The 16,359-nt window shown below is 36.3% G+C and overlaps 3 protein-coding genes across 8 annotated transcripts; 1 reads left to right on the forward strand and 2 right to left on the reverse strand.

Moving 5' to 3' along the window:
• Positions 1–342: 342 nt before the first annotated feature.
• Positions 343–4,261, reverse strand: LOC102219285 (torsin-1A-interacting protein 2-like). Of its 5 annotated transcripts, none has more exons than XM_023339666.1 (9): positions 4,157–4,260; positions 3,434–3,514; positions 2,885–3,022; positions 2,708–2,782; positions 2,445–2,582; positions 2,269–2,343; positions 2,026–2,136; positions 1,698–1,832; positions 343–1,576 (listed from the first exon to the last, which is right to left on the reverse strand). In XM_023339666.1, exons 2-9 carry the CDS (start codon positions 3,495–3,497, stop codon positions 813–815), a joined length of 1,500 nt encoding a protein of 499 aa, XP_023195434.1. In that variant the 5' UTR covers positions 3,498–3,514; positions 4,157–4,260; the 3' UTR covers positions 343–812. The 5 variants fall into 5 exon arrangements, with proteins under 5 accessions (XP_023195434.1, XP_023195435.1, XP_023195433.1 ...); XM_023339667.1 differs by having other exon boundaries at positions 2,885–3,010; positions 3,434–3,530; XM_023339665.1 differs by having other exon boundaries at positions 3,434–3,530.
• Positions 4,262–4,331: 70 nt separating this feature from the next.
• Positions 4,332–9,469, forward strand: LOC102219023 (torsin-1A-interacting protein 1-like). The gene is made up of 8 exons (XM_023339664.1): positions 4,332–4,534; positions 6,180–6,299; positions 6,398–6,571; positions 6,827–6,934; positions 7,074–7,205; positions 7,305–7,436; positions 7,528–7,581; positions 7,701–9,469. Exons 1-8 carry the CDS (start codon positions 4,465–4,467, stop codon positions 8,474–8,476), a joined length of 1,566 nt encoding a protein of 521 aa, XP_023195432.1. The 5' UTR covers positions 4,332–4,464; the 3' UTR covers positions 8,477–9,469.
• LOC102236982 lies at positions 9,159–16,336 on the reverse strand. Of its 2 annotated transcripts, none has more exons than XR_002753281.1 (9): positions 16,196–16,336; positions 16,074–16,127; positions 15,856–15,948; positions 13,965–14,045; positions 13,776–13,867; positions 13,619–13,677; positions 12,573–12,706; positions 12,434–12,483; positions 9,159–12,320 (listed from the first exon to the last, which is right to left on the reverse strand). XR_002753281.1 is itself a non-coding variant. In XM_023339670.1 (9 exons), exons 2-9 carry the CDS (start codon positions 16,101–16,103, stop codon positions 12,219–12,221), a joined length of 660 nt encoding a protein of 219 aa, XP_023195438.1. In that variant the 5' UTR covers positions 16,104–16,127; positions 16,196–16,336; the 3' UTR covers positions 9,159–12,218. The 2 variants fall into 2 exon arrangements, 1 of the variants encoding a protein (XP_023195438.1); XM_023339670.1 differs by having other exon boundaries at positions 12,573–12,725.
• Between the last annotated feature and the right edge of the window lie 23 nt (positions 16,337–16,359).

Genomic DNA, 16,359 nt, shown 5'->3' on the forward strand with positions numbered 1-16,359 from the left:
GAACGCAAAAGTTGAATAATCAGCAACCAGGCTAATGACTTGATGTTCCACACTTTATGGAACATGGAAAAACAAATATATGGATCTAAAACAGTAGAATAAGTAGATAAAATAATACATGGCTAGACATATGCATTGATGGATGGTAAATGGGTGTTTGGACAGAAGGTGAATGTTGGACAAATCAATGATAGTAGGATAGGGAATACTTTATGAAATTACTAATCTTTTTACATACTCCTCCTATATTCATTTTCTAAAGAAATTGCTTAAATAAAATCCCAATTCCAGATTGTATAGGGTCCATGAAATTGTTCACCTCAGAGACAATAAAACAGGCCATTTAAATTAAAATAAGTGTTTATTTATATTTTAAGGCACATTTAACTCATCCCTTTCTATTCGAAACATGGTTGACAAAAAGAAAATCAGAGGCCTACTTTAAGGCACATTGAATTATAAACCTTATGTTGTGATGCCAGCTCTATTATGTGAAAGTTGTGTGAATATGATTTATTTTGAGTGTGTTTAAAATGCAACAGTTAAAAATCCCGCCACTCCAACATCCAAATAACATTTCCCATCCCACTTATGAATTCAACAAAGGATTAAAAGAATAAAGTGCACAAGCCTTTTTGTCAAAGACTTCTTCATAATGAATTAAATTCTTACAGATGTCCCACTTTCAAATAAGATATTTGGGTGTTTAAAACCACAGTAAAGAGTACCAGAATAAATACCCAAGTAAGAGGTGTTAAAGCTGTGTGCTACTCCAGTGCTCAGACCCCAAACTCAGAACAGAGTTGAGTCCTCTAGCATCCTTCATGCTCTATTCTGTCCTCCGCCGCCACCGGCAGGATGAGGTGGGAAATACGGCTCCACAGTCCACCGTACTTGTTGACATCCATCCTGTCGAAAGATACCGGGTGACCGTGAGACAGAAACTTCTTCTGCAGGTAGTCGTCCACCATCTCCTCCACGATGCTCAAGCGCATCTCGGCCGGGATCTCCTCTTCGTCACCCAGCAGCACTGTGAAGATCAGAAAAGTCTTCTTGTAGGCGGCGTTCTCATGATCGCAGTAGCGGTAGAAGATGAGCGTGGAGCCTGGAGGCAGCTCTTCCAGGCGGTGAATCACCGCTACGGGCTTGTCTCCCTCGAACGCTCCTTGCAGCTTTCTGTCAATGTCCAGTTTGACCTGGTCGCTGTCTTGGCCGGCTTTGCCCGCTCCGTCAATGTGGAGGATGGAAGCGTTGCGGGCGGTGGAGAAGGCGGAGGCCACACCCTGAGCTAGGCAGCGCATGGTCCTCTCGGCTCTGACGCCTGATGTCAGGATCAGGCTGACGGGCTCCGCGGGTTGGCTCGTCTGGAGGTGCCTCTTCAGGTGGATTTCACTCCTGCTCCAGAGCTCGGCACGCTGATTGGGAAACCTCTCTTTTACTTTTTTCATCTGCTTGAGGAAGACATCTACCTGTTGCCAATCAGTCTTCTGAGGTTGAGATTCAGATTGGAGGTAATACTGTGCCACGATGGCAACAAGTGCCACTATAGCCACTCCTACCAATAGTTTCATGCCTCCTGTCAAGAGAGGTTTAGATGCGTCTTACAAGGGATTTTATACAATTACCCATCAACATCAAACTGTGGATATATTTAAAAAATAGAGATACAAGTGAAAAAAAAGGACTTGAAATCATACTTTGATTGGCACATTTGTCAGGTGTTGTGTCGACGGTTTTCTTATTTTCTGATGGATCTCCTTTGGAATAACCTTGTTGTTTGTCATCGGCTTGGTAATCGTTTGTCTTGTCCCTTTCGGCTTCTTCTGACTTTACTGAATCAATGAAAGAACAAACCTTCATATAAAATTTCTGACTTAGTGTAGGCTTTCTAAAACCAGTAGTGAAGATAACTGAATTTAAGATGTTGTATTATTGTCGATAAAATGAAACACAAAGTTTTTATTAGTGGAGTTTATGGAGAAATGCAGAAAATACACAGAAAATATCGTACTGAGAAATAACAACCTGTAGTAACACTCCGACTCGGAGGTTCATCTGTTGATTTCTCTCTATTTGACAAGTTATCTCGACTTTCATCATTGCCTTGTTGGCCAGAGTTCTTGTCCCCATCTTTATCTGGATCCACATCAGCAAAACAAAAATGAACGTGAACATTATATGTGCTTAACACATGTTAAATTTGTCAAATATATCAATTTTCTTCCAGATCTAGATGTGGTAAGAATCATTTGATCTTCATTTCCTTACCCCCTTCACCTGATGCTACGTCATCAGTAGAGCTCTCTGTAGTCTCCTTCTCTGGAGGTGTTCCTGTAATATTGTCTATAAAATGAAGCACAATGTTTTTATTAGTAGAGTTTATGGAGACACACAGATAGTACACAGAAAACCACACAGAAAATATCGTACTGAGAAATAACAACCTGTAGTAACACTCCGACTCGGAGGTTCATCTGTTGATTTCTCTCTATTTGATGAGTTATCTTGACTTTCATCATTGGTTTGTTGGCCAGAGTTCTTGTCCACAGCTGGAGAGCTTTTGCCTTCATCTGAATCCGCACCTGCAAAACAAAACAAAAATGAACATTAACATTATATGTGCTTAACACATGTTCAATTTGTCAAAAATATAAATTTTCTTCCAGATCTAGATGTGGTAAGAATCATTTGATCTTCATTTCCTTACCCCCTTCATCTGATGCTACGTTATCAGTAGAGCTCTCTGTAGTCTCCTTCTCTGGAGGTGTTCCTGTACTATTGTCTATAAAATGAAGCACAATGCTTTTTATTAGTAGAGTTTATGGAGACACACAGATAGTACACAGAAAACCACACAGAAAATATCGTACTGAGAAATAACAACCTGTAGTAACACTCCGACTCGGAGGTTCATCTGTTGATTTCTCTCTATTTGATGAGTTATCTCGACTTTCATCATTGGTTTGTTGGCCAGAGTTCTTGTCCCCATTCTGTAAGTTATCATCTTTATCTGGATCCACATCAGCAAAACAAAACAAAAATTAACGTGAACATTATATGTGCTGAACACATCTTAAATGTGTCAAAAAATATATATGTTTCCAGATCTAAATGTGATAAGAAGCATTTGATCTTAATTTCCTTATCCCCTTCTACTAATTCTACATTATCAGAAGAGTGCCCTGTAGCCTCACCTGTAGGTGTAACTGTATTGTTGTCAATAAAATGCAGCACGAGGTTTTTATTAGTAGAGCTGGTTTTTTTTACAACAACTGACGGTAAGTTACTTGATTATGCTATAAAATGACACTATGTTCCCAGAAAACACATAATACTGCTCCTTTAAAAACTAGATCAGAGATCTGAACAAACATAATCAAATAAGCACAGCTGACAACATTTTCTAAATATATTAAACCAATAAAAGTAATACCTGGCAGTTCAGCAGAGGGATCTGCAGAGCCTTTTGGCTGCTGATAGCCTGGTGGTGAGTCCATGTTTTTGGATTGGGTCGCTGCGGGAGTTGAGAACTGATAAACCACAAGTATATGTCATCATATGATTTGCACTACTGAGACACGTGGAAAAGTAGTGGATTTTGTACAGTTTGTCATCACATGGTTAAAGTTCAAAGTGACGCTGTAAAGAATCGCACCTGTCAATGAATCGCATGCAATAAGGAAGGTTTTTTTCCCCACTAATCTGTGAAATACTCAAAGCTCCTCAAGTGTTGTAATTTATAGCACTTAAAAAGACATTTAATAGTAAACAAAAAGCCAAAATAAACACAACAATCTTTGCTCAACTTCCCCTGGTGACATTACACCATAATACATGACAGCTAACTCACTGCAAAGCTAATAGCCACTAGCACCCTGCAAATAAAACTCTCGAATCACTCACTTTGTTCATCATCGGGTTTGAACAAGGCATTCTCGAAATAAATTAGATATATACTGTAGGTACGAACTGCCTACTAAAAGGCGAGTATATCAGAAACATGACGAGACTCAGGTCAGGTGACGAGGGCTAACAAGCTTGCTAGTGTTAGCAAAGCTAACTGACTCAGTCAATGACCACAAAGCTTTGATATATTAGTAGATCCTCTGAGCTATTCAAAACGAATAAGCATAATTGATATACTATCCACGATTACCAATTCATAGAAAAGCCTCCACCGACAACATCTCCGTGGATTAGAGGGAGTCCTTATCCTTCGGGTTGGAGTTTCCCTTTCACCTGTTTACTCCCAGAGCGGAACGTACAGCAAGGCCCTTGTTTCTAGAGCGGAAGATTGTTACAGTGATACACCTCAACGGGTCCCGACCTGAAACGTTTCCCCAGCAACAAAACGGGGAAGTTTACGCACAGACTGGCTGCTGTCTGTTTCGTGTGAGGATGTTTCACTTTTTTGTTTAAATTTTTGCTGATTTGAAGCGACATCCAATCGATTTGAGAACAAGGATGGATTCAAAGGCGGCTAAAAATAAGGCTCCGGGCCAATTAAGAAGGTCGTTAAGGCAGACGGGGAAAGGTGAGCAAATTGACAGTTACGCTCATTAGCTAGCTTAGCTTCATAGCTCTACTGTAATCGAAAGTCAGAATTGGCATTAATGTTTTAACTAATGTTTACTATTTAATTCAAATAAATAAAAATTATATCCCGAATTTGAGATTAAATTAACAGTTATGAGCAACTTTTAAATTTCATTTTCGGCTTTATTTTCGCGCAATAAACAACTTCCTGTTAACCAAGACGAGGTGAAATGGAAATTGTCTTTCATTCGCAGTTATCCCCATCAATAGACAAAACAGAGGGGCATATGAGAGGAAGGGGAATAAGTAACTAATTACTGTGGTCATTATGGTCACCTTTAATACGTTTTTTATAACGTATTAAAGGTTAGAGGAGCAGCAGTTCAATCATAATATTGTTATTATTATTGAACTAATAACCCTTAGAAATCAGGTTTATGCAGTTATTTATTTGAAAATAGCTTTTTTTTTAAACTCTTTATACTCTTATTTTTCTGTGACTGTAAAATACTGTTACCAACAACAACATTATTAATAATAATAATAATAATAATAGGGCTGCACAGTGGCACTGTTGCCTTGCAGCAAGAGTGTTAGAAAATGTATGGATAATGATAATAATAATCATCATAATTTTTTAAGTAAGAATGACCAATGACAGCTGTAATGCTTTTTAGTGCATTTTAATTTTATGAATTATTGTAATAAATTTGTACAAAATACTGTAAAACTATGTGTAACTAGTAGCGCTATTATTATTTTTATTATTGTTATTATAATCACTAATTATTTATAATAAGCAATCTCATAAAGTATTTCAGCAGTAATTTCTTAAAAGAAATGTGTCATATTTCTATTCTATATGATAGCAGTTTTTGATCTCCAGTATTTAAAATTAGAACTTATTTATATGTTGCAGGGAATATATATTCCATTATTTATAACGTTATATTGTTACGTATACAATTTAGCTGGAGACTTAATGCAATGCAATCTGCTGTGATGAAGCATGACCTCTTCCCCTTGTTGAAAACTGGACGTGTTGTTTTCAACAAGGGGCCAAAAATCTGTGTTTGTGTTTTTTCTTTATTATTATTATTATTATTATTATTATTATTATTATTATTATTATTATTATTATTATTATTATTTTAAGTGCTATTCACCTTTTCAATAGAAACACTGAAGTTTGCCCAAATATTTCAAGTAAGTAATTAATCCCACTGGGAGTTGTAGCATAAAATTACCTTGTGCATGTATTTCACTCCCACAGCTGGTTAATGTGAGCAGATACTAACAAATGACTCACAATGAGAAAAAGACATTAGATCCAGGCTGATCAACACCTTACATCATGTTAAAAGGAGTTTAGGGAGCATTAACTCTCTAAGAATTATTGCACAAATTGTTCTTTCTTATGACTGGGATTTTTGTCAAGGATAATTTGCTCTATCACTCCTGAAAAAAAATGAGCAATGATTGGAAAACTATGATAAGAGTAGGTTGTACTAGAAAATGGGACCTCTGGATATTAAAGATACAAGTCAGGTCACCCTCATAAGTTTTGTTGAAGGCCTTTTTCTACTTGTTAAACATTAAGAGGTGCCATGTGGCAGTGTAATTGTTTTTCTTTTCCTCTACAGTACACGGCGTTGAGCTAACTCCAAGGGGTCCTCTGAAAAGGACCAGAAAGACATCAGAACCTCAGTCGTCACCAGCAGCTAAAGGTTCAAAAAATGTGGAGAACGGCTTGGATGATGAAGGTGGGATGCTCTAATTTTCAATTTATTTCCTCAGATAAAGTAACTAGCACTACCTTTAATTACAGTGCTCAGATGTGGCTTGAATTGTTATTGAACAGAGTCTCCTACCAAGAAGCAGCGGTTGGATGCCGGAGAGGGACGTGGTGACAACCTTAGTGATGATGACATGGAGGTCCAGGACTCAGTCAAAGACACGGAGAACGGTGAGGACCAGGAAATGGATGAGGTTGAGGAGCCATTAAAAGAAACCAGTCCACCAAAAACATGCAAAGGTAAGGACTACATGTAATAAAAACCTATAAAATGTTAATAGTTCTTAACTGCACTTTGGAAGGACAAAAAAGTAAAATGAACCCTCCTAATTAAGATTATGATTATTAATTTATTTTTGTTATTATTTGTATAATTATATAGATTGATTTCCCAGTTTTTACAGCTATTATAAATCAGAACTGAGCATAATTTATGTCTTGTGTTTCTATATGTAATTTTAATGGATTTTACTGATTTTTTCCCGTATTAAACAGACCGCAATGAATTTGTGAACCATTCTCCTCGCGTCGTCCTTCATAAATTCAAACCCTTCCTTTCTCCATATGGTAATGAAGATTCGCAAGAAATGAAGACTAAAAAAGGTTTGAATATTTTGTGTTAAGGAGAGCAAGATGAAATGGTTTGATTATTTTATTTCTGTGTTTGCAGGTAAAGTATTACATTTGTGGAGGGAAAATAAATGTATGATCCTAACCTGATTTTGATTGTTTTCATTTAAAGCTGAAGTAAAAGCAACTTCATTGCCCAACAAGGATCATTCAGACATCCAACCAGCAGAGAAGAGGCCTGCTGTGCCGATCACCAGCATGGATGAGTATAAGAAAATAATGGAGGCCAAAGCCAGGAACGCAGGTACTCAGTGTTTTCTATGATAAAGTTTATGTTCACAAAGCTGCATTGAGCAAAATTGAAATTTATTTATTTTTCTTTCTTTTTATGTCAAAAACGAAGCCACATCGCCTCTGGTTGTACGTAACCAAGTCTCCAAAAATGTGTACTTGACTTCGGCGGAAACGTACCCAAGCAAACCATGTGAAAACAACATTCCTCATCAAAAAAAGGCAGATCATCTGACAAAACAAGGTATTTTTATTTAAACAAAGAACATCTGATGTCATTGCCAGGTTTTTCCACACTGACAGTGGATTTTTTTCTTTTTTTCTTTTTCTTTAAGATGGAAAAAAGAAAACGGCTGGGATTGAGATAAGCTCTGGAAATTCTTGTAGAGGTGGTATAAATATTTATTAACATTATCCTACTCATTACTCTGTGCCGTGCCATTTTAATAAAAATTAAAAAATTCTTTATTTATCCCAAGTCGAAATAAATGCTCTCCTATCGTTGCAGGGTTTTTTTGGTATTTATGGCGCTTGGTTTTGTTGGTGCTGCTCAGCTCTGCCACCCTGCTGGCTTACCGGATCCTCCCTGTGCTGCAGAGTAAAGCAGGAGGGCAACGACCCCAAGAAGCTATACCAGAAAAGTTTTCTGACAGCTTGTTGCATCTCCAGTCTCAATTCCCAAATCAGCGAGAAGAGCTGTGGAAGAGAACCCAGATCCACCTGGGAAAGCACCTTAAAACCGCTGAGCCAACCGAGCCAGTGAGTCTGATCTTGGTAGCAGGTCTCAAGGCAGAGAGGACTCTGCTGTGCCTGGCTCGGGGCCTGGCCTCCACCTACTCATCCGCCCTCAACGGCTCTGCCCTCCTCATTGACGGGGTAAGCAATGCCGGCCAGGACAGCGACAGGGTAAAGCTGGACGTCGACAACCAGCTGAAGGCGGCTTTTGAGGGAGACAAACCAGCGGCGGTCATCCACCGCTTTGAGGAGCTGCCTCCGGGCTCCACCCTCATTTTTTACCGTTACTGTGATCACGAGACCGCCGCATACAAGCAGGCGTTCCTGTTGTTCACCGCGCTGCTGCCGCAAGACGAGGTCAGCAGCGAGCTGAGCCTGAAGGAGGTGGAGGAGCTGGTGCAGAGCCACGTGGAGGCAAAGCTGGTGGACCTCACAGGCAAAGCCTCCTTCAATGAAATGGATATAGACAAGTTTGGCGGGCTGTGGAGCCGCATCTCCCATGTGATTCTGCCTGTGGTGTCGGAGGTGAAGCAGGAAGAATGCCAATGAGTTATTTTTTTTTGTTTTATTTTTTTAAGGATGCGGTGATATGGGTACTATGACCAGATATACCACAGAAATGTGTCTTTTTAGACACGTTTTACACAGATTTCCTTTAAAATTTTTGAAGGACGCATTGACGGCTATAACAGATGAAAACCTACTGAAGTTGCAGTTTTTTGTGTTATGATTTTTTTCCTCTTTTAAACATCAGATCTAACAGCATCATTTAACTTGACATTGACATATACAGGATGTTTTCCCACTCGATTTTGTTGTAGACGATAATTTCTCGTTTTGTTTTGTCCCTTTTTCTGAAGCACTTTTTCTTCAGCAAGACACAGAATTCATCTGTAAAGATAACAATTGTTACAGTTTCTGTGGATCTGTTTTTCTTTGATTTCAAATCTCAGAGGTGAACTGACGAGGCATTCGCGGAGGTTTGATGTGCACTGAACGTGTCTGTTTGCTTTAAGCAACTGGATTTTACTAAAACAAGCATTTTTTGTGTGTGATTTTTCATCTTAAGATGTATTTTGTTGTTGTGCTTCTAAGATTTGCATATTTTTTAATAGCTGTATATATATATAAACTGTATGCTGGATATGAAAAGGATCAAAATGCCAGGAATCCTGTTTAAATGGGGTAGATTTAAAAAGAAAAAAAAAAACTTTCAGGTTTATGTGAGTTCTTTTTTTTTTTTTTGCAAAAATATTTTTGATTGAATATGTCAAACACAAAATGTGCCTTAAACACACAAGAACTATTTAATAACTCCAATATTCATCATCTGTCTCGTACCATAGCAGGATGGCATCACAACTATGGTGTTTTCTCAGAAGTGTGTCCAAACAGTACTTAATTGATATATACAGTAATATAGATTTTAATTCTTGTCTTTCAATTCTGTATATTCTGTTGTATTATCGCTCTGAGATCATTTTTTCTGTGTATTGCTCATATGAATGTTTGAATATTTCCAATAAAGATTATTTTAATATTGAGTAAGTTGTCTAAAGCTTAAATTAGTATCAAATAGTTTTATTTCAGCAATTCAGTTAAAAAAAAATTTAAGTTGTGTATAGATTCAAAACACAAAGTACTTATTACTGTCAATTAGGTGATTATGGCTTGAAGACAATAAGGAGTCACAACTCTTTACAAATGTAAATATTTAACTGTTCATAAAAAAGGAGACAGGTTTTGTGTCCCAAGAGATGAATCTGCTTTGGTCCAAAATGTGCAAATCAATCCAAGAACAAAAGCTACAGACTTTGTGAAAATGCTGGCTGAAGCTGGTTACCTATCATGTTCTAATATGGGCTGAAAGGCCACTTGGCAAGGAAGAAGCTGTTTATCAACAAAAGACATAAAAAATCCGGATTACAGTCTGTAAATGCAAACAGGGACAAAAACCTCCTTTTCCGGAGACACAAAGTGCTTCACAAAAATGGTAACCAAGAGAATACACAACAATGTACAGCATAGAAAACAAACCACATTACAATCAGAATCGTACATCATAAAAATTAAACTTTAACTAAAATCTCTGTGGGAAGACAGGAAGTCAACAGTGTGGGTGCAACAGGTTGAAATATTGAGCTCGAGTTCTGAAGCAGGTTTTGGCAACACAAAAAGGTTCTGATTGGTTGACCTCAAACTGTAGGAAGAGGTAACTATGTAACTTTTATTTAACCATGTATTTCCCTCTGAGATTAAAAAATTATTTTTAAAGAGAGACCTGGCCAAGACTGGTAGAAACATATCGACAATTACAAATCCTAACTTCATGTGCACCTTTTTCTTTCAACTTAACTTTTCTATTAATATGATTGGATGAAGCACTGTGTGAGCTGGATGCTTCTTTAGCAATCACCTTTTAAGGAGCGTGTCAGTAGCTGCATGTAAGATTGTAGTCAGGTGTCTTCTTCATGACTTCTTTGGTAATAACCAAAAGATTTCAGGACGAAAGACATTTCTTCATTGGACTGATATTTTCTGCCAAACTGAATTTAGGTTTAAATATTAACTTTAGTTTTACTTTTGAATTCAGGCAATGAAATAAATAAAGGTCTAATTTGAGATGTAACTACGATTAAAAAAAAATGTTGCAGTCAAATAAAGGCCTATTCTACTGATGGATGCCTTTTAAAAACCACAAGAGGCACTTTTTTCATTTTTTTTGTAGTGAAGAAAATAGGGAAAAACTTCTATCATGAAACCAGGAAGTAAAGGCTTAATAACAGAGAAGCAGATTAATCATTTACAACATATTTCAGGCACATACACACACACGCCCGCACACACGCCGACACACACACACACACACTTTTTTTTATTAACTGAAATGCCAAGACAGAAGCACTGGGTCTTTTATCTGACATGTTTCATGACAGCAGAACTACACAATCAACATCTGCCCCAATATGTGAAGACTACAGGATTTGTGAGAAATTAGGAAGTTGAAGAAAGTTTAGAAGATGTTCTCCTCCGGTTAGTTGATGTTAACACCTGAGTGAATCTTTGGACATTCATCAATATAAATGCTGCTTTCTTATAAAATAAGTACAAAATCATGAATATTGTATTTTTAAATATATAAGAAACAGAACATGCATTTGACTATTGGAAGCTTTGAAGAAAGCACTATAGGGTGCGAAGTTTCAACAACAGGCTGACCTATTTAGTGAACAGTCAATAAAGCTGTTTTACGACATCCTCTTCAGTTTACTCTAATCTCACCCTTTGCTACTTCTGGCTGTAATAAAGTCTCAACTTTTTTCCATTACCTTAAAGATATATGTGATTTAGTGAGCTATTTCTTGCATGCAGCTACTCAAACCGGGCATCGTCACAGCCTTTAAAATATTCCACTGGTGATTGAAAACATCCCTTTGGATAGCCAGCTGAGCTTAGTAGAATATACACATTTATAAGGTTATACCGGAATCAAAGTAAATGTTTTACCATTGACACATGTTGAACTAATGATAAGAGCTGGCATGGTGGCTTATGCTCCCTTCATAGAGAAATAAATGCAGACTACTTTGAGGAAATAGTTTCCAGTTTGAACAATGGAGCCTTCTGCATTTCAGTTAAGACTCTAACATATAAATAACAACTTTTATTAATCTTTGAAATTATGAACAGCTTTAAAAGAGGGAAAAAGGGAGCATATGTTAATATATTTGATTAAACAAATGCTATATTGTATATTGTTTCCAATATTCTTCATAGCCCACATTTTGCACACCCAGTGAAGATGTGGAAAAGATGTAAAAGTTGACTTTTACATATCTAAACATTTAACTTGTAGTCTTTTACACGTATGGATTTTTTGTGAGAAAAAAAAAATCCCAATTATAATTTGCTTTTATAAGTTGAACAGAGAGTCTGGAAACATTAAACAGTAATTCAATTCTATTAGTCTCTCTTTAAAATGGGAAAGATATGAGCATGCCATTTAAGTAAGACAGATAATGTTGATCTTCAGAAATAAAAAGATCAACATTGTCTGTCTTGCAGCAGTGATCACATGTTTTAAATGACCTGAAGTGTCCAAACAAGACTGTAAAGGCGGTCAAATCTGACCAGCAACCACTTACACTAAACAAGAAATCAAAGGAAATAATAATAAATAAAAGTCACTGTAAGAGAACTTTTGATTTATTTGAAGTTTTTTCTTTCCACTTCTTTACGAGGTGTGTGAATAAGTCTCAATGGTACTCTACAGTATATCAACTCCTCTGCATCAAAAATAGTCAACAAAGATTAATACTGGCAGAGCTGTGCTCAAAACCACCATGGTAACAGAGCAGAGTACAACAACCACTCCTTTTGGTGAGAGATGCTCCTGAAACCCAGAAACAGATATAAAATCATTTTAGTATTGTAAAGTAAAACATTTGTAAGGATTCAAGCATTCAAAGTAGAGCAAACTTATTTGTATCACATTCACTGTTTTACCTTCTTTCCTTTATGATGCTGATTATATTTGGCCTTATCGATGACAGAAACTGTAATGAAAGTTGTTTATTTTCAGGTGAATCCACAACATTAAGCAGCATGTTATTAACACTTTTTGAGAGAAAGACAAATTACTCACCTCTTTTTTTCTGCAGTAATGTTCTCTTCTTGGTGCAGAGCACAATATTCCAAACTATTGTCAGGGCTGTGTGAACAATCAGAAGCCAAAACACTCTTGTAGTTTCTCCCCGTTCCTCAAACAAGATGTTGATGCTGACATAGAGAAAAACATCTGTGTGTGGAAATTTTAAAATATAAACAGATTGTTGGGCCGTATATAATCCAGGTTGGCAGTACATTTTATTTTAGCTTTTATAATGTTTAATCTTTCGTATTTAAAAAAAAACCCCACTGTGACATTGGAAATGTTCTTTGGACCAACTAAAATGAGACAGAAATTTGAAATTTGTTCACGGGCTTCTAAATGACAGAGTTCGCCATGTTGTGATCGCATCCAGCTTTCCAACAAATAAATTTGATAAATGTATGGAAAAAGTTATACTTCTTTAAAAGTCACAATTATGCAGGTTTAGATAGTGTGAAGTAAGAAAAAAATCAAAACTACGATATGTATCAAAAATAATTACACTTATGGCACCCTTCATAATTATCATCAGTGAAAAGTTGTATAAAAGTCTTAAAATGATTGGGATTTTCTATTGTGCTTCCCAGTGTGAAACTAGCAATAAATAAAACTGGCTTATGTGTCAACTTATGTTTATATCCAGCAAAGTAGGAAGTGATAACTTGTTAAAAGTTTGTTGACAAATTAATTTTAAGGTTATTTTTATATCCTACTAGTGCTACTAGTGATTTTATTCCAAATATTCTAATTTATAATATATATCCCAACCAAATAATTTCACATCATGCTTTACAGCCAGATTAGTGAAAATATTTTAAGGTGTTTCACGCTGCTTTACCATAGGTGCAAATGATTTGGAGGTTGCTGTAATTCATTCATGGCCAATGATTTACCAGCTATGTGAGAGTAATACTATATTTTTGCACCAGGAATTGATAAACATTTGATTACCCCAAATGTCCAACTGTAATACAATATAAATTTTTTTTCTAAAAGTAAAATAAACACAAAAGACGCTTGGGTGATAGGAGACTACTTACTTATGAAAACTTGGTGGAAGACAAAACACACCCAAAGAGCACAGTCAAAGAGTTCATTTCTTAAACAAATAAATTAAACGAAGAATGGTTAGCTGGTGTATGTTCAAGATAAAGTCAAAGTGAAAATATTTTGTGCAGGAGGAAGGTTTTAACTCACAGCTCATGGCTTGGTCCTAAAGGCAGTATTGCAATGATCCACTCTATGGAACTAATCGCCAGCACAACACTCACAAGGCCAATAATAATATCCTAAAACATGAAAGTTTGCACAAATAAAAAGAAGCTGTTTATGATCAAGAAATGTCCTAACATGTCACAGTGCTGCATCAATGATTAGTATACTTACTCCGGAGTTGTATATCAAAGATAAAATGAATGTTGCCAAGGAAAACAAAACAGAAAGCGAACTTCCCACAATCCTGAACTTCTACAAACACAGAAATAAACACATGTTACATATCTAAATAATAATGTCTATTACCTGGTTAATGCATATTTTTGACATCAATGTGTGAAAAACCTTGAATGGATATGGAGACTTGATGATATTAATATCCTGTATTGCATAAGAACATTTCCAATTTGAGACTATACTGCTCTCTTCCATTATATGAAAAATATAGGAACCTTCCACTAATCCAGATATATAATGTTTTAATGACCTTGATGTGCTATTATGATCAAACATTGTCTGTTTAAATACCCTTCATTACATGTCGTGGTGTTTTATATCTTACTCAGAAATTTATAAAGCTTTTTGAAATAATTCATTATATGCTTGGTAATTTCCTTTTTCTAACTCTTTTGTTCTATCTTTAAATAATAGTCGATGTGTGAAATTTAAATCCATTTTTTCCTGCCTTAGCAGACTACATGTGTGAAACTTTGACTAGGAAGTCAGCTTTAATCAAAAATATTTTCAGTTTGTTTTTCATCCATCCTCCTATGTCTCTGACTCAAAATATGTGTGGAAAGGAAAAAGATGACTTTTTACTTGTTTCCTGTTCTGGGCAACCTCCCAAATTTCCTTTACAATTTTTGATCAGCTAGTCATGTGTTTGCAGAGAGAGGACAAAAAGAAACAATAAGAAATTTACAACCTGACTGATAACCTTGTTAACCCCGAAAAAGCTTGTTCCATTTTGAATGTATTTCTGCCCAGCAACCCAGCAATTCTGAGACGAGACACCTGGAGCTGACAAAGATAAAATAGTATTTGCACCTTCTCTGTCTAAACTATTGAACTCTCGAGGTGTGAAGTGAGTAAAGCAGTAATTGTAAACCACACTTTACCCTGTGCATAGGTCGATTTGTCATGAGTTTGTTTCTTCTAAGAGGTGTTGTTTTGTTTGACTTCCAGGAATTGTTTTGTGCCACCTACGCGTCTTAAGATGAGTATAAAAACTGACGTTCTGTGTGATGTATTGAGAGAGTTTGTCTGATAGCGTCTGGCTACACACACATTCTCTCCCCTGCGCAGGTTTTTCTTTAATAAAGCTGTGTTTTTGTTCTGCCTTTTGAATCCTGGTCCTAAATCATTTTTTCGGGGTTAACAACCCTTTTAAGATTCAGTTGTATAATCCTCTTTAACACCATAGACTTTTTCTTATGTTGGTCCTAATTTTGTGCGAAATTCCTGCAAATTTCCAAAGTTTTAACATGTTAAACATCAATCAGTGAAATTCTTTGAGAACTTTTTTGTCTCCTTCACATCTAATTTAGTTGTGAAGTGATCCAAATTTGGGACATCAATAATTAGCCTGGGGACAGAAAACACACTTCTTTTGCCTGTCTTTTGTCCTCTATTTGTTGACTTTTTAAAATTATTTTTAAAATCACAAGAGTAGTGAAAAAATTGAGTGAAATAATCAGACAATGTCCAAATAGAAATGCAAATGAACAAACAAAACTAACAAAAGCAACATCTAAACATATAGATCAAGATTACATAAAACCCCAAATGCTTGGAAGCAAAACACAAAACACAAAACACCTGTAAAATAACAATAATGGATGAAAACATATTTTTAACTCAGGCAGATTTTTTTTCATCTGAAATTTATGCAAATCACAGTTATAATAATAGTAGTTTGGTGCCAGTTTTTCCCATTTCAACTCCTGGGTTAGAGCAACTACTATTACATGAGCTATCTATTTAAAACATTACAAACATTAACACTTATTAAATTCAGAAGCAGTGAAAACTTACACCAAAAATCCATCAATTCATGTCTTACCTTACATAAGTCATGACAGAACGATGTTGTGAGATGTAAGTTATGACAGAACGATGTTGTGAGATGGACAGCCATAATTATGGTAGGTATTTGCTGATGAAACACAGGGAAGGAGCACTTTACTTTTATACGGTTTGTTTGGTGTCTTCAGAAGAACATCACAGCATAAATAAATGGCTTATCATGGTTTCATCTATAATGTTCTGTTGTCCACTCACCATGCTCATCTCCACTAGAGGACTTGCCATGCAAATCAGTAGAATATTTACAGTCTAGAGTAAAAAGAAAAAGGTTAAAGAGAATACTCTCATTCTGGCAACACTGCAAGAATTCGAGTTACCTTATTTTTTGTGTTGTGTGTAGCTGGGATTTTATTACTCTGTGCTGTTGTGATTACGTCTTTTGTTGTAGGTATTTGGGTTGTAGTTGTTGCTGCAGTTGTTGTTGCTGCCGTTGTTGCTGCTCCAGTTATTGTTGCTGCTGCAGTTGTTATTGCTGTCGTTG

This window comes from Xiphophorus maculatus, chromosome 9 (genome assembly GCF_002775205.1).
Source record: "Xiphophorus maculatus strain JP 163 A chromosome 9, X_maculatus-5.0-male, whole genome shotgun sequence".
In the NCBI taxonomy this organism is placed as follows: Eukaryota; Metazoa; Chordata; class Actinopteri; order Cyprinodontiformes; family Poeciliidae; genus Xiphophorus; species Xiphophorus maculatus.